Source organism: Lissotriton vulgaris, chromosome 9, assembly GCF_964263255.1.
Source record: "Lissotriton vulgaris chromosome 9, aLisVul1.2, whole genome shotgun sequence".
Classification (NCBI taxonomy): domain Eukaryota; kingdom Metazoa; phylum Chordata; class Amphibia; order Caudata; family Salamandridae; genus Lissotriton; species Lissotriton vulgaris.
In genome coordinates this window covers 27,083,742-27,108,282 of record NC_141697.1, presented here as the reverse complement: position 1 = coordinate 27,108,282, position 24,541 = coordinate 27,083,742, and the positions used below count along the sequence as shown (strand labels likewise).

Here is a 24,541-nt window from a genome sequence, read left to right as displayed (position 1 = left end):
TTCCCTCGTCTAGGAGTTGAGCAGATTATACAGGCAAATGGTAATGGGAGGATACTTGCAATAAGTCTAACTACTGGCAATCGCTCAGGGTAGCTTTCCAACCCATCGCACTTTAACCCACCATGCCACCTCTAAATAGGCCGAGCTATATCCAAATCAGTCTTGACCCTGCTCCAGCAGGAGCAGTTCAGCCCGAACTTCCAAGCTAGGTCGTTTCTGGAACCGGAAAAAAAGCAACCCAAGACGGATTCCGTCCTGATTATGGCTTTTCAATATGGTGTAGCTTGGTTCCAGTGGCACAGTGAGTGAAGGACCCACATCTGGGCATACCCTTGCCCACTAAGGGGGTTACATCAAACACTCAAAAGGTGATGGGTTGATGCTTGCTATAAGTTCAAGCACTGGTAATTGCTCAGGGTAGCATTCCAACTCATCATTCTTTTGTTCACCATGCCACCTCAGATTAGACCCATCTATAGGCAAATGATTCTTGACCCTGCACCAATAGTCCAGCCCAAAATGCCAATCCAGGTCCTCTTTTAACCGGAACGAACGAACGAACACACACACACACACGCACGCGCGCTCGCTCACTCGCTCACTCTCTCTTTCACACTCGCTCACTCTCTTTCACACTCGCTCACTCTTTCACACTCGCTCACTCTCTTTCACACTCGCTCACTCTCTTTCACACTCGCTCACTCTCTTTCACACTCGCTCACTCTCTCTTTCACACTCGCTCACTCTCTCTTTCACACTCGCTCACTCTCTCTTTCACACTCGCTCACTCTCTTTCACACTCGCTCACTCTCTCTTTCACACTCGCTCACTCTCTCTTTCACACTCGCTCACTCTCTCTTTCACACTTGCTCACTCTCTTTCACACTCGCTCACTCACTCTCTCTTTCTCACTCACTCGCTCTTACTCACTCACTCGCTCACTCTCTCTTACTCACTCACTCGCTCACTCTCTCTTTCTCACTCACTCGCTCACTCTCTCTTTCTCACTCACTCGCTCACTCTCTCTTTCTCACTCACTCGCTCACTCTCTCTTTCTCACTCACTCGCTCACTCTCTTTCACACTCGCTCACTCTCTTTCACACTCGCTCACTCTCTTTCACACTCGCTCACTCTCTCTTTCACACTCGCTCTCTCTCTTTCACACTCGCTCACTCTCTTTCACACTCGCTCACTCTCTCTTTCACACTCGCTCACTCTCTCTTTCACACTCGCTCACTCTCTCTTTCACACTCGCTCACTCTCTCTTTCACACTCGCTCACTCTCTCTTTCACACTCGCTCACTCTCTCTTTCACACTCACTCACTCTCTCTTTCACACTCGCTCACTCTCTCTTTCACACTCACTCACTCTCTCTTTCACACTCACTCACTCTCTCTTTCATACTCTCCCCCAGCCTCCTACTCGTGCAGACTGTGTGCCATGGACATTTGCTACCTGTGTTTAGCAATCCACCCACAGCCCATTATTTAGCTGCTAGCTATCAGTGACATAACGTTTTAATAAGAGCCGCTGGTAGTCTTTGCAGTAGTTTCACCCGCGCATACAAGGCCCTTCACAAAGCCAGACCCGCATACCTGAATCTGTCCCTCACATTCCAAGTACCCAACAGCACTCCACTCCGCCCAGCTTTTCCTGGCTGCTGTCCCACAAATCCGTAAGACCAGAACCAGAGGAATGTCCTTCTCCTACCTCCTCTCCAACACATGGAACACCCTGCCCATCCACCTCAGGAAATCACTCTTTCTGACCAAATTTAGAAGGACCTCAAGACCTGGCTCTTTGGATGAACTCAGCAGTTAGTCGGATCATCTGCGCTCCCTAATCCCCCCCCCCCCCCCAAAGCTCCTTGAGACACTCACATGAGTAGCCGCGCTTTGCAAACCCTGATTGATTGATTTAAAGTTATGAACGCAGAAATGTGGCTATTTTATCATGCATTGCCCTGCTGTTTGACATGGAACAATCTGGACTAACAGCACTCAAAGCCGATGTTCTTATTGAAGTCTTTATTGTACTTTGAAAAATGTGAAAATGGAGTCCATAAGTACTTGTGTTGCTTCAACAAGATTACAGGCTTCGTGTGAAGCGTATTTAGGATTGAGCTGAGGCTGTGAGGGGCAAATCTGCATGCACGATGAAGCTGCTTGATCCATGTGAATCTTGAGGGAAACATCCTTAACAACGAAGTTTGATTAACGAATGACGGGAACCACGAATCCCGAACTACGTCCAATCAGTTAATGACGACATCCTTAACAACGACTTACAAAAACCACGTCTGCATGCGGGCTCCAATGTGATTTTATTGAGGTAAATACTAGCAAATAAGTGAAGGGAGAGAAGTTTCCAGTGGGGCTCCGTTCGTGCACCGCACCCAAGGAGTCACAAATCCAATTTCCCAGATATGGGGAATAAAGTGACAATAAAGCGGCCACAGGTAAACTACGGGCGGTATATACTGCCACTGTAAACTCACAATAGTTTTTTCTGTAACCCAGAACTAAAAATGTATCTGACCTTGTGTTATGTAACCCAGTGCTCATATAAAGCGCTCTAATGTCCTGGGTCAAGTTCACGCTATATAAAACTGCAAGAAAAATACATACTATTACAGCCGATGCTGACCAACCCGTCTCGTGTTTCTAATACCCTCCCCCGTCCATTAGACACCCCAGCCCTTCCTACTCCTAACCATCCAGTCGCACGGCACTCTAGGAGAGAGCACCTCCACCGCGCCCGAGGCGTCACAAATCCAATTTCACCGACATGGGGAATAGTTGACAAGGTGCTCTTACAGGCCTCTCTCCTGCGTGGAAGACACCGCTAGCTTTAACGAGGTCTCTCCCCTTAACGGAGAGAGACAGAATTGTGGCTGGCCGCGGAGCTGGTTTGTTTTTCAAAGCAGGAGACGGGCACAACTCTGACTTCTCCAGCTCTGTTTCACGGCGAGCCTCTCATTGAATACCTCACTTCCCCCTAGGGCACAGAGCCATCGGGGAAGTGACACGCATAAAATGTTGGGAAAAACAGAGGAAGAACTCGCAAAACTAATTACGTTCCAGCCTGCCTTCATCCTGCCGGTGGCAGATGCTTGCTTAGGTAGTTAGAATGCGGGGATGTTTGATGAAGGGGTACAGGGTCCGCGCGGAAAGCATGGTTCGAGGCATGTGGGCTGCTGAATTCATATCTGTGCATAGATCGCCGCCTAGTGTTGGGTCCAGATGATTGCACCTTGTGGTCCTGGAAGAATCTTCGAAGTATCACAAAATAGGTGACTCCTCCCCTGTACTACAGTGCCCATGGGCATCTTCTCCATCCTCAGATTGTTTTTTTCCGCTATTGGGTTCGGATGTTATTCCTATACTCCAACTTCGGAATCGAAATAAAACTTTTATAAAGGCCAAAAGGCCTTCGACTTTGACGGTATTGTTCTCACTCAGTACTTCTTGACTCGATCAAGCTTTCCATCTCGACCCGGTCGTCGACGCGGGCCATTGGGCCTTTTCGACGCCACGTGGGCCTGCTGTCGATGGAAAGGAGCCTGTTCAAAAGGTGCCCATAATGCCACTCCAAGTTCCCACATACTGACAAACACACAGTATGCAACAAGTGCCTATCACCAGACCACAAGAAAGACATCTGCCCAGCCTGTGCCCAATTCCGTTCGAAGAAAACCATCCGGATTCGACGGGCCGCTAGGCAACAGATGCAGCGACAGGCACCGGAACCAGACAACATCTTCGAGGATGAACAATAACTTCCAGAAGCGGAAGATTCGGATCTAGAGATTGTCACCGTCGAGGACCACTCGGACTCTGATTATCAAATCCCACCGGGGCAAACCGTGAGTACATTGCCCCCGACACCAATTACCCCGTTACAAAAGGCTCCGGTAGAGGCATCGCCTAAAGGCCTTAGTCAAGATCCAAAACATCATTCAGCAGCCCCGCCGTCTGGCCCGGCTCCGAAAACAAAGATTAAGCCTTCAGAGACCCCAGGTCCAAGTAACGTTATCCCAAAGAAGGTTCTAGAACCCAAAAAGGTCGTCGACCCGAAGGGCGTCGACCCGAAGGCCGTACAGCCTAAGGGCGTCGACCCGAAGAAGGCCATCGAGCCAAAGGGCGCCGAACCAAAGAAGGCCGTAGAACCAAAGAAGGCCGTCAACCCAAAGTGCGCCGAACCGAAGAAGGCCGTCGACCCGAAGGGCGCCGAACCGAAGAAGGCCGTCGACCCGAAGGGCACCGAACAAGACCGTCGACCCAAAGAAGGCCGTCGACCCAAAGAAGGTCGTCAAACCGAAAAAGGTTGGAACCAGGTTCACGGCTTCATCAGCCAATGAATTCCCTGCAACGTGAACGCCATCACGTTGATGACTCAGAGTGTGTATCACGTGAGTCTTTCGTAGTTCTTTCTGTAAAAGAACTACTTGTTCCCAAAGCATTTTATGCTTGATTGTGCCACCTTTTGCATCTTTGAACCCGTTTTCAACCCAATTCTGCAAGTATTCATTGTAAGATTGAACGCAATAATATGAATCGCACACTATAAGTGTGGGGAATTCGCGATCGGTATTCTCAAGCGCCATCTTAAATGCTAGTAGTTCAGCTCGCTGAGCTGTACAATCTCCTAGAGATGTGTTTTAGTGACCAGTGGTCTAAATTTTCCTTCGTGCCAACGACCTTTAACAATCGCGCACGCAGCACTATACGCTTGTTTACCCCCAACTGCGGGTTTTGCTGATCCGTCTGTATATATGATACATTCATATTGTTCTAGAGGGAGAATTTCAATTGGCAGTGGACATTCATATTCATATTGTAAAAATTCCTGTGTCTTTAGGTTAGGATCGAATTCATATACTACGTCTGTTGCAGCAAGAGAATTAACCCATTGGATCCATCTTGGATGCAGAGCTTTAGCATTTGGAATGCTCGCTTTTGTTACCGCTTGTAGGGCAGGTATAGGTGTAACGATTCTTATTCGTTTACCTTGTGCTAGGGCCCTTTCTTTTGCTACAGCAGTCTGAACCGCAGTTAGAATTTTTTCCGTTGAACTGAATTTTATTTCAGCTTTTGTATACAAATGTGATTTGTAAGCTATTGGTACCGTTTCTCCCTCATTCGAGGTCAGGTACGTGAATCCGCATCTTCCTGGGATTACTCGGATTACAAGGTTGCGTGTATTGTCTTGTGTTTCTAATTTTGTTTTTGCTAACATGTCTGTTTGCAGTGATCTCAAAATTTCTGTGTTTTTGAGTCCAGTTGATTGGTTTAAAATCAGGTTTAATTAAGTCGTAGAGAGGTTTAATCCTTTCTGCGTAGTTCAGAATGTAAGTTCTTCCGAAATTCAGGAAGCCTAGAATCGATTGTAAGTTCTTCAACGTTTTTGGTGCTTGGAGTACAGCGCACTTCTCTAAGAAGTTGTCCGCTAGGCTTTTTCCTTCACTTGATAATTCGTATCCTAAAAATAAGACTGTCAGATGGGCAATTCTTGACTTTTTAAAGTTGAATTTGTAACCCTCTGCAGCGAACCCAAGTATTATGGTGTTCACCCTTTTCAAGTGAGTATCCAAGTCGTCGTCTGTGAGATAGATGTCATCGACATAAGATAATGCCTCATCATCATAGATTTGTAGTAATTCTGTTACTCTGGCTGAAAATAATCCCGGGCTATTCTTGAACCCCTGTGGGAGCCTACAGAAATTTTTCTGTGACCCCATTATTGAGAAAGCGGTCGGGTATCTGCTTTCTGGTGCAATATTTTGACAAAAGAATCCATTAGATATGTCTAATGTTGTTTTGTATTTTTTCCGAACTATGTTATTCATCAGTGCCGCCCTGTGCGAGTTCTGTACCGCAAATGTTTTGCAACACGAGTTAAGGTGTCTGTAGTCCAGGACTAGACGATACGAATCGTCTGGTTTCGAGACAGGAAACAAAGGATTGTTCATTTTAGAGGTGCATGTTTCAATCACCCCTTGGTATTCAAGTTGATCTAAAATCTCCCTGACCTGTTTTTTAGCTTCTTGCTTAATAGGGTACTGCCTTTGTGCATTAGGTTGACATTTTAACTGGATTTTGTGGGGAGGAGAGTCCTCATCCCATCCTACATGATTTTTATATAATGTTGGTGCCTGGGCTACTGCCCATTTCCTTGCATATATATATTTAGTGTGAATTGGAATGTGATTTGAGAAGGCAGGCATAATCATTTCTTCGCCATGAGGGCACTCCCTGACAAACTCCGGGGGCCAATCTTTCTCAGCTAACAGGATGTCATAGCCTTTTGAGAGCTTATCCCAAAATAGACCCTTTATTTTTCTAGTCTTATCTCCCTCTATACGCAATGTTATTTTGTATATCTTATGAGGTTCGCTAACTCTGGTATCTGCAGTTTCTACCTGAATGTATTCATTCCTGTTCACTGTCTCCAGATGACTCATCAGGATCTTGCGAGCTATGGTGATTTCTGCTGCACTGTCTAGCATTGTCTGTGCCCACTCTCCGGTTTTTCAGCTGTGTCCTCAGTATTCTCGGCATGTTCGATTACTCTAATACTGGCTACCTTCTTTCTTGGAAATTGTAATTTTTTACTTTGAGCAGGTTCCTTGTCTTTGGACTTGGTGTGCTCTCCTGGGTCTGACCGTCCTCTTCTTTCCGATTTCTGCGAAAAAGATCGAGAGGGACGTGTATCAATACTTTGATATCTATCAGGCTTTTTCAAGTTATCCCTATTTCTAAGGTTATATCTTTTCTCAGAGTGCTCCCTCTGGGGAGACTGGTGTTCTCGAGTCGGAGTTCTTTCCCTCCGCCGAGGAGACCTTCCTCTGGACTGGAAAACTTTTTCTTTGGGAGTGGACTGTTTATTTCCATCCCAGCTCTTTTTAGGAGTGTTTAGATTATTTTTAATAAATAATTTTTCAGGATTTTCGAGTAGTTGTGGTTTTACAGGTTTCCCACCCAAACTATCTCTACCTAATTCTTCATAGCATTTTCTATAATTCTGGCAAGCTCAATTGGTTGATCTGTTATATCTGTTTCTTTCAATTTCTGGTGGATCGCCACAGATGCTGCTTCTCCTTTTATGTTGGCTAGTAATATAGCCAGGACCTGCTTGAAGTCTTTCAGTAATTTCATACCAAGAGTTAAAGCAGGTTCTTGACCGTATTCATTCTGAATTTGTTTTAGCACATCTGGTATTACCGCCATGGATGGAACACCATGTGTTTTTGTGTAAATGGAAGCAAAGACTGTACCCTAAGTGTCACAGTCCTCCACGTGTGGTGCGACCCCCATTGGAAGGCAGATAGTCAGAATTCTCTGTTTCTCAATAGGGGTAGTATTTGGGAATACTGCCTCTATATGAGTAATATTCTGTGCTAACCAGAAAGGGGTTTGTTCCCGTTTTATGGGTGTTTTACCAAGACATGATTGTATGTTCTGTGGTGTAATTTTATTTGTGTTCCCCCGATGAGGGGTCAGCTGTGGAACATTAACAGCTGTTTGGACTGTTGCAGTCCGCATTACATATTGGACTATCTGTCTATGTATTTTAATTAATGTTTTTAGCTGTGCTAACAGCTCTTCGCAAGACATTTTTTCAATGTCCGGGTGTGGTGTGTAGCTGGCTAGAACCGACCACGTTGCTCCTGGTCTACCTAGTGGACCGAGCCTGGTGATGTGATCATTGTGTTTTAGGGCGCCTTTAAACCAGAGCAGGTGCTCTTGGTATTTTAATGGAATTCCAATCTCCTCGAAAGGAGCGTACTCATCCGGTGTTTCCTCTATTTTGTAATAGTGGAATTCGTTTGTTGTAGCGTTTGCCGCTGGAAAGTTTATCCATAAATAGAATACCTCTGTCTGCCGATATTCGTGTGCCTCTATCACAAAAATGACGGTACCTCCTCGTGAGGTCAGTCCGTTTTCTATAAGTTTTAGCGTTATAGTTTTTCTTATGTTTACCGGGATGATAATCGCATCCAGTTCATTATTTCCTGTATCATCGGGACCCTCCTGATTCGCGTCTACCGCGACTTCATTGGTTCCGTTGCTATTGCCATTTACTGACATTTTATTAATGAAGGTTTGCAGAGCAGGTTTCCAAGGAAACAAAGATTAGGTGCACAATATTTTGGAACACTGTATCCTTCAACGTTGAATAAACCAGAAACTCTACATAGGAATCTCTTCCTACTAAGTTCAGGCGGATTTTAACCTTTCACCCACTCCAGACGTCTATTGGAGTATTTACGGGAGAAAGGGTCTGTGTGAAAAAGCACGACTGAGTTACTCTAACGTCTTGCTTTAGTTTTATCGCCTTACCAAACGTTGGGCGCCATGTAGTGTAGTTCCTATTTTCCCTATAGGCCCTGCGCATTGGAATAACATAAACAGCAGTGTAGACGTAGGACTGCGGTCTTCTAGGTCTCTACTGACTATGTTAGACTTAATTGGTTTTGTACCAACTAGCTCAGAGGTCACTGGAAACTTTCTTGACTGAATAGGAAGTGATCAGCTTCCCTGGCTCAGACAAGAAGGGATTCAGTTTTCCAACAACCGCATTAACATGACAACTTTGCTCCTCAGAATAAGAGTCAATTTCTAGAGTTGTGTGAAACAATAGACATCTATTTCACTCAGTCAGTTGTGCAGAATTACTTTCACCAGTTATGCAGAGAATAGAGAGACAGGCGTTTTCAATAAAAGGTATTATTTATTGAACAGTCTTCTTTCTCATGCAAGAGAAATGAATTGCTACAATTGCAAGACAGGTTATTATAAAAAGTGCGTACAGTAAAAGGAGTATTGCGAAATAATACTGTAAAAGCATTGGTATGGTTTCTTAGCCATAAAATGGTTAAAACGAATAAAATATATACATTCATATATACATTTGGCTAACGTCCTCAACTGGTGCTTCTAACTACGCCTACCCCAGTGTACCTGACCTAAGCCTAATACGTGGGAGGGACGGAGTAAGTAAGTAGCAGTTTATGTTAAGTTGGTTTTGCCAAGGGTTTGCATCAAGATTTCTCTCAAAGGGTTTAGTCAGCACCGTACCTCTAGAATAGAATGTTGGAGGTCTGGTATCTCCTCTCAGGACTCGATATTCCAGTTACCCGCAAGGGTAGGCTGGAAACGCCGGAGCTGGATTTTCTCGGCAGGGGAAAAGACAGCGTCTTTCTCAGCGCGTCAAGGAGGAGGGGCAGCGTCCGTGGGTTTCTCGCATCTGCTGGGCTCTCTGCAAGGGACAGCTGTTCTGCTCCAGTATTCACCACCACCGTGTTTGCTTAAGGCAACGTTGGCATATTTATACCTGAAAGGTGCCGACTTTGGCGTAAGTTTTTGGACATAAGACGTTCATAAAGATGTCACTAAGAACTGGTCGTTCTTACAGTGCTTGCAAGAGTTCTATTACTAATCAAAACAAAGCAAGCGGGGCTTTCCCAGGTTGCTGGGGGGTTTGAGCTGTCGAAAGAACTCGGTGTGTTATCTAGGAATCTAAGGAAGTGGCTTCTGCTGTGTCATGTACTGTAATGAGCTGCAGAGACGAGGTACTGAAATATGGCTCTGATCGTTTATGCCATTATAGGGATATGTATTGATTATAGTCGTATAGGGGCTTGAGGTCACAATATTGATCGGGGTCCTAGATAAAACACAACAGGAGGACCCTTGGGGGACACCGCACTGCACTTTACAAGGGGTGGCAGAGAAGTCAGCCAGGTGGACGGCCTGGGTACGGTCGCTCAGTAAGGAGCCAAGCCAGGCCAGTAGCGAGCCCCCCAGGCCCGCCACCTTGACACGGGACAAAAGACTGTGTTGATCCGGATGGACAACATGACACCCATGTACTATATCCAGAAACAGGGAGGAACACACTTTCCACAGCTGTCCCACTTGGCACAGAACAGGGAAATGGGCAATTCCAAAAACATCTTTCTACTGGCAGAACACCTCCCAGGAAAAGACAATCAAATAGCGGATCTGCTCAGCAGACACAGGCAACAACTACACGAATGGGAGATTCACCCCCAAGTTCTCCAGCATTTCTTTAAAAAGTGGGGTCACCCAGAGATAGACCAGTTTGCCACAAAAGAAAACTCAAAATGCCAGTACTTTGCCGCCAGATTCCCACATCCGTTGTCACAGGGCAATGCGATATGGATGAACTGGTCAGGCAGATTTGCGTACGCTTTTCCCCCAGCACCGCTGTTTCCGCTGGTGGCACGCAAACTACAGCAACAGTCACTCACAATGATCCTAGTTGCTCCCACATGGGTGCGACAGCCATGGTACACAACGTTCCTGGAGCTTTCAGTAGTTCCTCATCAAATGCTACGCCTCGCACCCCATCTTCCAACTCAGAACCATGGAGAAATCAGACACCCAGATCCCAATCAGATAATCCTAGCGATCTGGCTCCTGAAGTCTTAGAATTTGGATACCTTAACTTGCCTCCAGACTGCATGAATATCATTAAGGAGGCAAGAAGACCAACTACTAGAGCATGCTATGCAGCTAAATGGAAGAGATTTGTTATTTACTCCAACAATAACCAAGTCAACCCGTTAGATGCTTCCATACATAACATTATATGTTACCTGTTGCATCTTCAAAAATGCAACCTAGCATACTCTTCTATAAGACTACACCTCGCTGCTATAGCAGCATATCTCCAAGACAGACAACACATTTCACTGTTTCAGGTACCAGCAATCAAGGCTTTTATGGAGGATCTCAAAAGGGTGATTCCTCCAAAACACCCACCTTCACCATTCTGGAACCTAAATATAGTACTCACCAGACTCATGGGACCTCCTTTCGAACCTCTACACTCATTCGAATTGCAATTCTTAACATGGAAGGTGGCATTCTTGATTGCCATTACTTCACTCAGGCGAGTTAGCGAACTACAAGCACTAACAATTCAAGAACCCTTCATGCAGATACATGCTAACAGGGTAGTACTTAGAACACACCCTAAGTTCGTGCCAAAGGTCATATCCACTTTCCATATTAATCAATAAATAGAACTGCCAGTGTTCTTTCAAAATCCACAGTCGGTAGCTGAAAGAGCCCTACACACACTAGATGTAAAGAGAGCTCTGCTTTATTATGTGGACAGAACTAAATCATTCAGAAAAACAAAACCATTATTTGTTGCTTTTTCACCACAACATAAAGGAAATCCCATATCAAAGTCAGGAATAGCCAGATGGATAGTTAAATGCATTCAAATATGTTATCAAAAAGCTAAACGCATTTTAACTGTCCCCCCAAGAGCACACTCTACGCTCCAGGCTGGTGGGCTCTAACGAGCGTGGGGCTGCAGACTGCCTACAGCCCTACATCCTTCCAGGGCCAGCTTGGCAGCACATCGGGGCATAGAGTGCAGGGAATGCTTTGGCTTCAGCCAATGTGTGCTGGTGGTTTATGTGATGGGCAAGAACATAGTGGTGAAAATGGGTAATGAGCAATAACATTTTTTCTTTGTGGTTTAGGAACTCGTTGTTTACGATGTAGTTGTTTGGCATTGCTCGTTGTTTAGCCTTTGTAGTTAAAGGAATTCGTAGTTTAGGCAGTAGTTGTTCAATCATACATCCGAATCTTGGACTGTATTGCCGCACGCTGTTTACAACAGATTATTTCTAATCATCGCTTTTGTTGGGGTGCATACATTCTTCCTGAGCCATGCCATTAACTGCGAGCTCTTTGTCTTACAGACCGCAATCTCAACCTTCTGTCCATGTCCGTCACAGTGAATGCTGTTGCTGGGGCTCTGAAGGGTTTCCTCTCCGAGCTGCCTGAACCTTTGGTCCCTCACTCTCTGCAGCCGGAGCTCCTGGAGTACTCAAGTAAGTAAATGTTCCAAGCAGTGGGTCACTCAGGTGCTTTTATGATATTAGAATTGTGAAAACTAAAGGCTTTTGTGGTACTTGGCATGGTGCTTTCCTCCAGCCTGTGTACGCCCTCCGTACCCGACTGACAGATCTGACTATATTACCTCTCCTTTATCCATTATTTTCTTCTGTGCCCGACGTAATGATGGATGCTCTGTTTTAGGCTTGATAAGCTACTTAACCACCCCTGCTATCCCCTCCACCTGAGCCACAAACCGAGGGAATGCAGAAGGGGAGGAAGTGTGGTTGGTACTACTGTCAGTCTCCAAGCTTCTGAGCTCTTTAAATGTGAAATAGGGGTGATGGAAGGAAGCATTGGCAGAACCGATCATCCCTACTATCGCTCCTCGATTTCACACCATCCTCATTACATTCTTCGTCCTTCCTCTATGACCACTTGATCTTCACTCGTCTTCCCTCGTCCTCCATCCCCTCACCAAAAATTGTCTAAGGTAGTCCCATATTCTGTGGTTGTTACTAATGGCGTTGCCTGCCTAAAGGAGCTTGACAGCAAGTAGACACAAACAGATTTCAACAAATGGCAGGATACCCGACTTGCCATTCTGCCTTTCCCATCTATTAAACATCAGAGAATATCTGCCTGCTGGAAAGGTTCAATTCTCCATCTTGAAATCTTCAGTGATAAATGTGTTTAAATAGAGATTAGGCAAACGAGTTTAGCAGCAGTGCTCCACCTTCAGGTTTTAATCCCAGTAAGATTTGCTAAGATAAAATAGCATCAAGATTGTGACCTCTACATGGGCATTGTTAGTGGCTTTAGAGATTTTTCTTCTGCTCTAGTAGCATCCCAGAGTGCTATATTTGTGCAGCAATATTCTAATGTTTCATTTTAGTAAATATAGCCTTGATTGAGAACTGACGTTACAAATGTATTGACTCGGAACGTGTAACAGTGTGCTGTAATATGGTACTCGTAACGATTGTGAATGATCGGAGGATAGCTACAGAGGGATATAGTTCATGGGCAGTTGATGGCCGGAGCCATTGGGCATGTTTGCTTATGTTGCAAATCTATGCTTGGAAGGCCCAAGGTAAGCACCTACTAGGACTAGCTTTCCACTGACCTGTTCAGTGAGTATATCTGGAAAAGTATCACTTAAAAAAGAAAAAGATATGATAATATTTTTATTCTGCCTCTGAGGAGCATGAAAACCACTCAAGGTCCCACAATTTTAACATATGAGTAGAGAAAGTTGGTTTTATAGTTGGAAATAAGCCTTTGGAGATCCAACCCTGGAAAATATCACTAGAAAAGCCCTAGTTACTGCGTTTGTGCTCCACATAGGTACCCCGTCTGTATACCTAGAGGCATGATCCACCACAACAATACACTTGTTGCCTGTTCTTGCTGGGGTAAAATAGGCCAACAATGTCTATGCCCACCCGCTCAAATGGAACACCTCCAACTGGCTATGGCATAAAGACGCCGTGGTCTTCTCTCCTGGTCTCTCCTGACTAGCAACGCTTTCTAGAGAGCCAGCCACAAGTTTAGGGTCTCAGCTAGACTTAACCCACTCAAGACAATAACTTCTGGAGTCAGTGACACGGTACCCAGAAATCAGCTGTGGCGATTGCCTTGGGGAAACATTGGAAGCACATTTGGGGATATACACACATGATGTGTCTGGGAAAACTGAGCTAAGAGAGAATGGCCCCACAGCACTCCCTTCCTGGGATCCTATCATGGTACCATCTCCAGAGTCCATCACAGTTTTTTTCTGTCCCACTCAGGTTCTCTAAATGGTCTCTATTGTAATTCACAAGGACTTCACTGTCTTTGTTCTTGGGGACCCTCCATGCTCTGTCGAAACAGATCCACCAACTGATCTCAGGACAGGGTGTCAGGGTCTACCATAATCACCCTTGTATCTATCATGTTCCTGCATAGATTTCAAGGCCTACTAGTTCAACTTACTGCTTACTTGCAGTATGCAGAAACGGCCTTTTGTAGGATCTTACACGTCTTGCTGCCAATTTCAGGCCCCACTAGAGGGTTTTGGCAAGCAAAGACTACTGGGCCGCTGCCATGTGGGCTGCAATCATTTTCCTCTGATTTGCCTGGGCCTTTTTGCAACGGCTGGGCAAACTGGGTCGAGTACAACCCCTTCAGCACCTGACGGTCAGTAGTAGCAATGGCAAGCAGTCACATGCTTCTCTTGGAGGAGCCGCTGCCTAAAGTCCTTCAGTGAGCCCAGGTACTGGGCTTCAGTAGGGCCCACCTCCGGCATTGGACCCACTGCTGCATTTCACAGTGTTGTGTAGCGAGTTGGCCCCTACGTGGATGGGGATTGCAGTGGTTCAATGGTAGCCATAAGGCACACTTCTATAATGTGGTGGCCGTGTCCACCTCAGGCCCAGGTCTTGGTTATGGTAGCGAGGTGAGGCACGGTTGGTCTTCTTGCACAAAAGTGAGGTCAGCTGTCAATCCATGATTGCTGCTTGGAAAGACCATTTTGCAACTATGCAAGCAGCCCCTTGGGCTCCCATCACTCTCTGCAGTCTTCCTTCTCCCTGGCATACCCTCTCAGCACCCTGGGGTCTTGAAGGTCTTTAGCAAGCCAAGACTTTCACACCTCCTGCAGGATTGGCAGGCTCCTTCCCGCTCTCAGCATACAGGCTAGCCTTTAGACGCTTCAGGCCAGAGGAACAGATTCCAGCAAGGCACGGGGTCCGGTGTTGTCCCCTCACCTCTGGGAAGCTGGCAGACCTCAGCTCTGGTTTCCCAGCAGTCCTTTGTGTAATGTGCAGAGCATCTCTTTCCTTGGGAAAAAGACCTCGGAACTGAACAGATGACTCGGTGGTTCTCACTTTTACACAATCAAAGCAAACAGAAGATGTGGATCCACTCTCTGCACTGTAAAAACCGGTTTGGCGGTATTCCTTCCCAGACTGCACTCCAAACAGAGCGTTTGTGTAAAGTGATGCTCCTCACAGCTGTGTAGTCTACAACCTGTAGCACCCATAACAGAACCATGAAAAGGTGTCAAATATCTGTGCCTGGCTATCATCAACAATACTGAACAAGGATCAACGGGAAAATGAAGGGCTGGCCTCACCTAAAGGGTCCTTTGAACAAAAGAGACTGCAGCCACACCCTTCACCCAACATCTACCAAACGGCTGAGCTCAGGAAGACGAACCAGCAGCTCAGCTCCTCTCAGCAAAAGGTGTAAAGGGATTTCTAAAGTAGCCTGGTTTCCTCTCTCACCACTTCAGTGTCCCAAGTCTCCTCCCTCCAGCATGAGCAATGTCGGCAATATACTTCCACTGTCTTGGAAAACAACCCCACCTCCATCTTGTGCTTGGGAACAGGTCAGGGGCTCCCAAAATGGAACCTACAGTCCGCCTGAACTCTGGCTTCCTCAAACACCCAATGCATGTACCACACAGGCCACCTACGCTTGGTAGGCATAGAGGCAGAACTTTACATGAGTGAGCCAGTAGGCTTCGGTTCCAGTCAGATCAACCAGAAAAGTTTAAATCCAGATAGGGATTCACAGAGCATGGTATGCCCCACAACTGTTCTACATGCTAAACCCAAGACGAGGACTGTAGTCCACTGTCAGTAAAATGAGGGGACGCTTAGTGCGCCCCTCCGGGTCACAGGATGGTCCCGGACATCACTCATGTTAAGACACCGGCCTAGGCTTCTGTGCGCACACTAGATTAGTGTGAGCAGGGGCCAGAATAAAAAAACAGGATATCAGATACTCACAGTTGGGGTAACCATAAACATCTGGTATTACAGCCACATGGCCCCAAGTAGTGAAAGTGGGCTTCACAAATGCAAATTATGTTTACATGGACATATCTCTTGCCCAGGGTCTCATATACCCATCTGAGATTATAGGATAGGAGCTTTGGGCTCCGCATACAAAAACACAATCCGTTCTTGTAATGTTTCTTTCGATAGATGTTTGTCGGCCCAACACTGTTTCTTTGAAAAACAATATATTGTGGCAAGTACTGGTGCTAGCACAGCAGAAGGTTGTAAACTTGAGGCAAGATGTCACTGCTACAAATCTGTCCCACCTCTGCTTTTCGCACCTCAAGTGTTCACATGAACGTCGACATACTTACAAAGTCTCACACTGTCTTATGGTGCCCGAAGGTGTTTTAGATGTTTCTGGGCTAAGGGAAATGGATGGCTGTACAATGATAGGCCAGCCTGCTCTATGCCAGTGGAAAGGACTTCACTCTTCCATATTGTGTTGCTCATTATGACTTTACATTACTTTTGGAGTGGGTATAAATTTTCAAATATGCATTATTTATGCCAGACACTTTAAAATATTCTTGTGGCACACTCTATCTGATCATGTGTGGATTCCATCATTTTATTTTTGAAAAACACCCAAAAGAAACCATATATTGTGTACCTCACCACAGCCTATGGAATATAGTAGTGGGCAGTGAGCTTTTTAAATACTGGTTGCTTTTCCAGAAACGTACATTTAAATGCAATGACTATGCTTTTACAGGGAGCTATTAAAACAAGAGTTCATGTTTAAAGCCTCCAGAGAGATGCTCGCAAGATGATGGCCCAATTATTTGTTCCTTCGGACCTCCGAGTGCTGGGATTGAACATTCATAGGCGTGTCTAGACATTCTGACTTCCACAATTTCACAAATAATGGCGTTTACGCACATTCTTGTGAAAGACTATATTTCGACCCAAACATTCTTGGTATTTGCAGAAGAGCCACAGCACTGTACGGAGGAAGTTTCAGAAAAGGGGGTGGTGATGGACAGAGTATCTGAATTAAACAGAACACTCATACCCAGTCATCAGATCAGGGCTTGATCCATCACCGTTTTTTAGCTCACTACACCATCCCAGCTCAGAACCTGGCTACATGCAAATTAGTCTGTCCCTGGCCCAGTGCATCATGGGAACAGGGCAGACCAAACTACCAAGCCAATTCTTATACTGGGAAGGAAACAAGCTTCCGGGGACCGGTTTCTGGCATTACAGCCGTCTTCGGCCCGGCTTGCTTGAATCCTGATGGTGCAATGAGCAAGGGACTCACATCTGAGTATACCCTTCCACGCTTATGGTGGACAAAACGATTCTGAAAAGGGGGTGGTGATGGACAGAGTATCTGAATTAAACAGAACACTCATACCCAGTCATCAGATCAGGGCTTGATCCATCACCGTTTTTTAGCTCACTGCACCATCCCAGCTCAGAACCTGGCTCCATGCAAATTAGTCTGTCCCTGGCCCAGTGCATCATGGGAACAGGGCAGACCAAACTACCAAGCCAATTCTTATACTGGGAAGGAAACAAGCTTCCGGGGACCGGTTTCTGGCATTACAGCCGTCTTTGGCCCGGCTTGCTTGAATCCTGATGGTGCAATGAGCAAGGGACTCACATCTGAGTATACCCTTCCACGCTTATGGTGGACAAAACGATTCAGAAAAGGGGGTGGTGATGGACAGAGTATCTGAATTAAACAGAACACTCATACCCAGTCATCAGATCAGGGCTTGATCCATCACCGTTTTTTAGCTCACTGCACCATCCCAGCTCAGAACCTGGCTACATGCAAATTAGTCTGTCCCTGGCCCAGTGCATCATGTGAACAGGGCAGACCAAACTACCAAGCCAATTCTTATACTGGGAAGGAAACAAGCTTCCGGGGACCGGTTTCTGGCATTACAGCCGTCTTCGGCCCGGCTTGCTTGAATCCTGATGGTGCAATGAGCAAGGGCCTCACATCTGAGTATACCCTTCCACGCTTATGGTGGACAAAACGATTCAGAAAAGGGGGTGGTGATGGACAGAGTATCTGAAATAAACAGAACACTCATACCCAGTCATCAGATCAGGGCTTGATCTATCACCGTTTTTTAGCTCACTGCACCATCCCAGCTCAGAACCTGGCTACATGCAAATTAGTCTGTCCCTGGCCCAGTGCATCATGGGAACAGGGCAGACCAAACTACCAAGCCAATTCTTATACTGGGAAGGAAACAAGCTTCCGGGGACCGGTTTCTGGCATTACAGCCGTCTTCGGCCCGGCTTGCTTGAATCCTGATGGTGCAATAACGGTGATGGATCAAGCCCTGATCTTTGGACTGGGTAAGAGTGGTCTGCTTAATTCAGACACTCTGTTCATCACCACCCCCTTTTCTGAATCGTTTTTGGCCACTATAGGTGTGGCAGGGTATACTCGGACATGAGTCCCTTTCTCACTGCACCATCAGGATTCAAGCAAGCCGGGCCGAAGACGGCTGAAATGCCAGAAACCGGTCCCCGGTAGCTTGTCTCCTTTCTGGTGAAGAATTGGCTTGGTAGTTTAGTCTGCCCTGTTCCCATGATGCACTGGGCCAGGGACAGACTTATTTGCACATAGCCAGGTTCTGAGCTGGGATGGTGCAGTGAGATAAATAACGGTGATGGATCAAGCCCTGATCTTTGGACTGGGTAAGAGTGGTTTGCTTAATTCAGACACTCTGTTCATCACCACCCCCTTTTCTGAATCGTACAGAGGAAGTGACATCGTTTTTTCACATTCTTCAAACCTAAAGGCATTCTCAGTAGGTGGGAGTGCTCCTTCGCCTTGATTGACTGCCCGGGAGATCGCACCAAGATTTTCAGTGAAAGTCACTTCCTATAAAATGTTGCTTAAACCAGAGTGTGCCCACTCTTTATAGACTCCAAACATGCGTGAAACCTTGCTTGAACCAGAGGTCACCGACTCTGTCCAGAGTTTGGAGACGCCAGACATGCTCAAATCTCGGCTTTAGCCAAAGCACTTCCACGCCCACTTGTACAAAAGATGATAGACGTGGCTCAACCTGGCTTGAGCCAGAGTGTGTCCATGCTCATTTGTCAGTATGGAGATGCCAGGTACGCTTAAAACTTGCTTGAACCACAGGATGTCCCCGCACATGTGAATGCGAAGATGGCAGGTGTGGCTACACCTCACTTGAACCAGAGCATGTTCATGCACACACTTGTGAATGTGAAGATGGCAGGTGTGGCTATATCTCACTTGAACCAGAGGATGTCCCTCACACGTGTGAATGCGAAGATGGCAGGTGTGCCTAAACCTCACTTGAACCAGAGCATGTCCCCGCGAACGTGTGAATGTGAAGATGGCAGGTGTGTCTACACCTCACTGGAACCAGAGCATGTCCGCGCACACCAGTGAAGCTGCCAGATATACTTGAACCAGAGCATGTCCTGCACACTTGTGAATGCAAAGATGGCAGGTGTGCCTACACCTCACTTGAATCAGAGCATGTCCATATACACACCTGTGAATGTGAAGATGGTAGGTGTGCCTACATCTCACTTGAACTACAGCATGTCCCCGCACACTTGTGAATACGAAAATGGCAGTTGTGTCTACACACTTGAACCAGAGCATGTCCGCGCACACTTCTGAATGAGAAAATGGCAGGTGTCTACACCTCACTTGAACCAGAGCATGTCCCCGCACACTTGTGAATGCGAAAATGGCACGTGTGTCTACACCTCACTTGAACCAGAGCATGTCCGCGCACACTTGTGAATGCGAAAATGGCAGGTGTGCCTACATCTCACTTGAACCAGAGCATGTCCGCGCACACTTGTGAATGCGAAAATGGCAGGTGTGCCTCACTTGAACCAGAGCATGTTCACACACACTTGTGAATGCAAAGATGGCAGGTGTGGCTACACCTCACTTGAACAACAGCATGTCCCTGCACACTTGTGAATGCGAAAATTGTAGGTGTGGCTACACCTCACTTGAACCACAGAATGTCCACGCACACTTGTGAATGCGAAGATGGCAGGTGTGGCTACACCTCACTTGAACCACAGAATGTCCACGCACACTTGTGAATGCGAAAATGGCAGGTGTGCCTACATCTCACTTGAACCAGAGCATGTCCGCGCACACTTGTGAATGCGAAAATGGCAGGTGTGCCTACACCTCACTTGAACCAGAGCATGTCCACACACACTTGTGAATGCGAAAATGGCAGGTGTGTCTACACCTCACTTGAACCAGAGCATGTCCACACACACTTGTGAATGCAAAGATGGCAGGTGTGGCTACACCTCACTTGAACAACAGCATGTCCCTGCACACTTGTGAATGCGAAGATGGCAGGTGTGGCTACACCTCACTTGAACAACAGCATGTCCCTGCACACTTGTGAATGCGAAGATTGTAGGTGTGGCTACACCTCACTTGAACCACAGAATGTCCACGCACACTTGTGAATGCGAAGATGGCAGGTGTGGCTACACCTCACTTGAACCACAGAATGTCCACACACACTTGTGAATGCGAAGATGGCAGGTGTGCCTACTCCTCACTTAATCCAGAGCATGTCCCCGCACACGTGTGAATGCGAAGATGGCAGGTGTTCCTACACCTCACTTGAACCAGAGCATGTCCCCGCACACCAGTGAATACAAAGCTGCCAGATATGCTTGAACCAGAGCATGTCCAGGCTCTTTTGTAAGTATAGTTAGGTCATGCATGATTAAACCTTGCATAAGCAAAAGTATGTCCACACTTACTTGTGAATACAGAGATGCGAGGCATGCCTAAACCAGGCTTGAGCTAGAGTATGTCCAAGCTCACTTGTGAGTATGGGGATGATACGCATTTGTTCGAGGCATATGAGCTGCAGATTCTACTATTTGCATTAGATCGACACCTGGTGTTGGGCTCGGATGATTGCATATTGTTGTCGTCTTGGAAGAAGTCTTTGTAGTCACGAGACTCCTTTGGACGATCGTGCGCATGGGCATCGGCTCCATCCTTAGATTGTTTTTTTCCGCAACTGGGTCCGGATGTAACTTTTTCGCTCCGGTTCCAAATCTACCTTTAATGGTAGTTCGATGCGAAAAAACTTAAGAAACAACTTCCGATATCGACAAACATCGACTCGACTTCATCTGTTCGATTCCGGTTGTCGACGCGGGTTGTTGGACATATCCACGCTGTGAGGCCTACAACTCATGGAAAGGACGCCATTCAAAAGATGCCCTGAGTGCGGAGCAAAGTTTCCACACACTGACCATCACAAGGTCTGTAACCTGGGTTTATCACCAGAACACGACAAATCCAGCTGTACAGCCTGTGCATCCTTTCGATCCAAGAAGACCATTCGAGATCAGAAGGCCCGTCGACACGACATGCAGAGATCGGCTCCAGAACGGTGGATATCTTTGACAGCGAAGAAGTTCCGCTCATTCCAGAAGAAGATTCAGACGATCTCCAAATCATATCCGGGGCATGACTCATCCCATCGGGTCAGCGCGTGAGTACTACTGCCCCTGCCCGTTACCCCAAAGGCAAAGGTCAACACTCCGCCTCTGGGGCCCAGTCGAGACCGAAAAAACACTTCGAAAGCCCCGCCATTGAGCCTGGCTCCAAAGAAGATAATTAAGCCTTCCGGTAGCTCCTTGCCGAGCAAACTGCACATGCTGATCCCACCAGCTCCCTCGGCACCGAAACTGAAAGAAGTCCCGGCTCCGAAGCCGGCGACAAAACTTTGAAGCCAGCGTCTGACGCCTCGAGGCCGACTAAACCAGCTTTTACTCCGAAGACAATATCTTCGGTACCTAAACCTACAAGGCCTGATTCTGATATGCTCAAGCCCTCGAAACAGCCTACGACGCCGAAAACAATACCTTCTGTGCCGAAATCTACTCCAAAGGACAATGAGTACAACATGGGGGGGGTAGACACAGATGACCCTTTTCCCTACCCTATTGATGATCCAGATTGGGAGTACCCAAACCCACAGGTTGTGCCAGATATCCCTGACCCACATTCATATTCATCAAAACCTTTTCCCCCAGAAGACCATATTGGTTTTTGTTGGACCCGGCCCGTTGGGCAGGTTAACCCCTAGACTTTTTGCTTTTTCCTAGCCTGTTTATGGAACCTGGTGTTGGGGATTTTAGGCCTCTGCACACTTTTTCACTGTGGTACAGTGTAAAGTGCTTGAGCTCTCTGTATGTGTGGTGAGTGACCTGCCCTCCCATAGGAATGAATGGGGAATATGTATGCCCATGGTAGTTCCTGATGTGTGGGGAGTGCAGGGGCGAGTTTGGTATGTATGAACTCGTGAGAATGAATGCTGCAAAATGATATATGCGGCATGACTGTGTCTAGTCTAGAAGTACTACTTTTGGAAGTTGGCATATTTGTGTATGTTGGTGCTGGCGTGTGATTGGCTGGTGAGCCTGGCCCAGAGTGCCTGGGCCTGCTTGTGGATTGACTGTCTGGTTTGAGGATGACAGGGGCTGGAGAGCCCAGGAGGTTGTCTGAAGTCAGCCCATGGATGAAAGGCAGCATCTGCTGCCAGGGAAGTGGGAGGAGATGGCACCTGAGAGTGAAGGGCTGTGCCTGCCTAACTACAAAGCTGGCTCCACCTCCCGCTGGACGACTGTCACCTCTGTCCCTGATACTGAAGGGACTTCCCTGTAACCAGTTCTGGCTGGTTCTCACACTGCCTGCTTCAAAGGACTTCAAATACTTTTCTGTGTATAAGAAGGGGCTGTGTCCCCTTCCAAAATGTTCTTGTTTCTAACTTGAATCTGCCAGGGGCATGCTGCTGCTGGGGCCCAGGGGAATCCCTGGGCCCTGCCCAGCTCCTGGACCTCTGATGGACTTTCCTGGACTCCTGGGGGACCCCTCTGCCTTGCTGGGCTGATGGGGGGGACTTGGCTTTGGCCCCTGGGAACCTCTGGGACCTTTGCAGCATGGAGAAGCTGCATTTTCCTGTGGAGGGCGCTTGTGTTGTATTTCTAGCGCCTGGAAGCGCTGTGCTTCCCCCTGAGCGCCTGGGAGCGCTCTGCATGTTTTCTAGCTCTTTGGAGCACTTTATTTTCCCCAAGCGCTTGAGAGCACTTTATGGGTGGTCCTAGCGCTGGGGAGCGCTTTCGTTTAGGGCCCGATCGAGTGGCCACCTCGATTGTTAACTAACTGAAGAGCCGGTGCCCACCCGGCATTGCCCCGTGTTCTCACCGCTGCGGCCCGGGGGCCTGAAAGTGATCGGAAGCTGAGGCGAGAGAAACGAAGGGGCCGCGACCTGATTGGTCCTCTGTTGATAGGAGACGTGCTCTGATTGGCCGTTGCAGTAGGCCTGTCCCCGAGAGCCGCGCTCCGATTGGATGCCTTGCCCGCAGAAGCTGGGCGTGTGTGGAGGCTCGACGCAGGGGCCGCGACCGGATTGGGCCGCACCAGTGGAGCCGCCCCAGCAAGGATCCGGAAGCAGAGTCAGCCGTTCGACCCCGTCTTCGCCGAGGGAATCTCCGAAGTGCCGGGTAATCACCGCCGGGCCCGGGGAGAAGAGGAGGAAGAGTGATGGCAGCTAGTCTGCGGGGCTCCCGTGAGCGGAGGGAGCCCTGCAGCGAGAGGAGTGGCCTTCAGAGGCGAGCGGAGGGGGCGCGAGGCACATTACTCCTCTGAATGTAGGTTATTGCATCATGGGTAATGTGTTCTTTTCCTAGACCCCTAAACGCTGAGTGATACTTAGGTGCTTGTCTTTTCTACTCCTCTGAATGTAGGTTTATTGCATCATGAGTAATGTATTCTTTCTTAGACCCCTAAATGCTGTGTGATACTTAGGTGGTTCTTTTTTTAGTACAGGTGGTCCTAGTAAGGTCCTGGTTCCTGTTACCAGTGGTTACTGGTTGTTATCTTTGATTATTATTTTATGTTACATTTATTCTTTATTCTAGAAGTGATTTTATATTCTACATTTTATCTAGAAGTACTATATCTGATTCTGACAGGCGCCCATGTGGCCCTGTCTGGTGTACATAATCCCTGTGAATATTGCCCGTGCCAGTTGGCACAATGTATATATGTGACTCTATCTGATATGTTTTTACAATACAAAAGTTATTTTTATAATAACCTTGTGTGTAGTCTCTTTTGTGGTGTGCCTAGTATGTTGTTGCTGTTGTGCGCTGGCGCAAATGCTTTACACATTGCCTCCGAGTTTAGCCTTACTGCTTGTGCCAAGCTACCAAGGGGGTGAGCAGGGGTTATCTTGGCGTGTGACTTCCTTGCCCTGACTAGAATGGTGGTTTCTGCCTGGCTTTGGCGTCAGCCTTAGCCTACCAGAAATAGCCAGTTCTAACAGTTTTGGACACTTATTAATTAGGGCGGCCATCTATCATGGCGTCACCATGCATTCAGATGAGGCAGAGGAAGACTTTTTATTAGACACGTTTGAACAATCACAAAAATCTGTTCAAATTCTGCCTATGATTAAAGGGGACATCAAACATGCTCCAGAAATATTTAAAGATCCTGTACGTGCTAGGATTCTAAACCCTAGAATTGAGAAAAAGTACAGGCCACTCTTGGGGATCCTGACTACATAAAAGGACAGCTACCCTTAGATTCCCTGGTCGTGTCAAATGCTAGGAAAAGAGCAAATTCAGACATCAGGTGAAGCACCACCCCCTGATTAAGAATCTAAAGTGCAGTAGTGTGGCTCACTGGTTAGAGGCGGCAGACCCGAGAGCAGAGGACGGCCCGGGACCAGGGTTCGATTCCCGACGCGGCAGGTTTCTGGACCAGGGTCAGCGGACTCGATAATTCTCTCGCCTCGGTGCCCACTCTGAT

The 24,541-nt window shown here is 47.1% G+C and overlaps 1 protein-coding gene across 2 annotated transcripts in view; it reads left to right on the top strand.

The window, feature by feature from the left end:
* The window catches only part of ARHGAP5 (Rho GTPase activating protein 5), a 568,297-nt gene that overhangs the window by 499,023 nt on the left and 44,733 nt on the right, over positions 1 to 24,541 (top strand). For both annotated transcript variants that reach the window (XM_086936953.1, XM_086936954.1), the window contains one exon: positions 11,749 to 11,880. In XM_086936953.1, the coding sequence (XP_086793079.1) occupies positions 11,749 to 11,880 (132 nt within the window). The remainder of the gene's footprint in view (positions 1 to 11,748; positions 11,881 to 24,541) is intronic.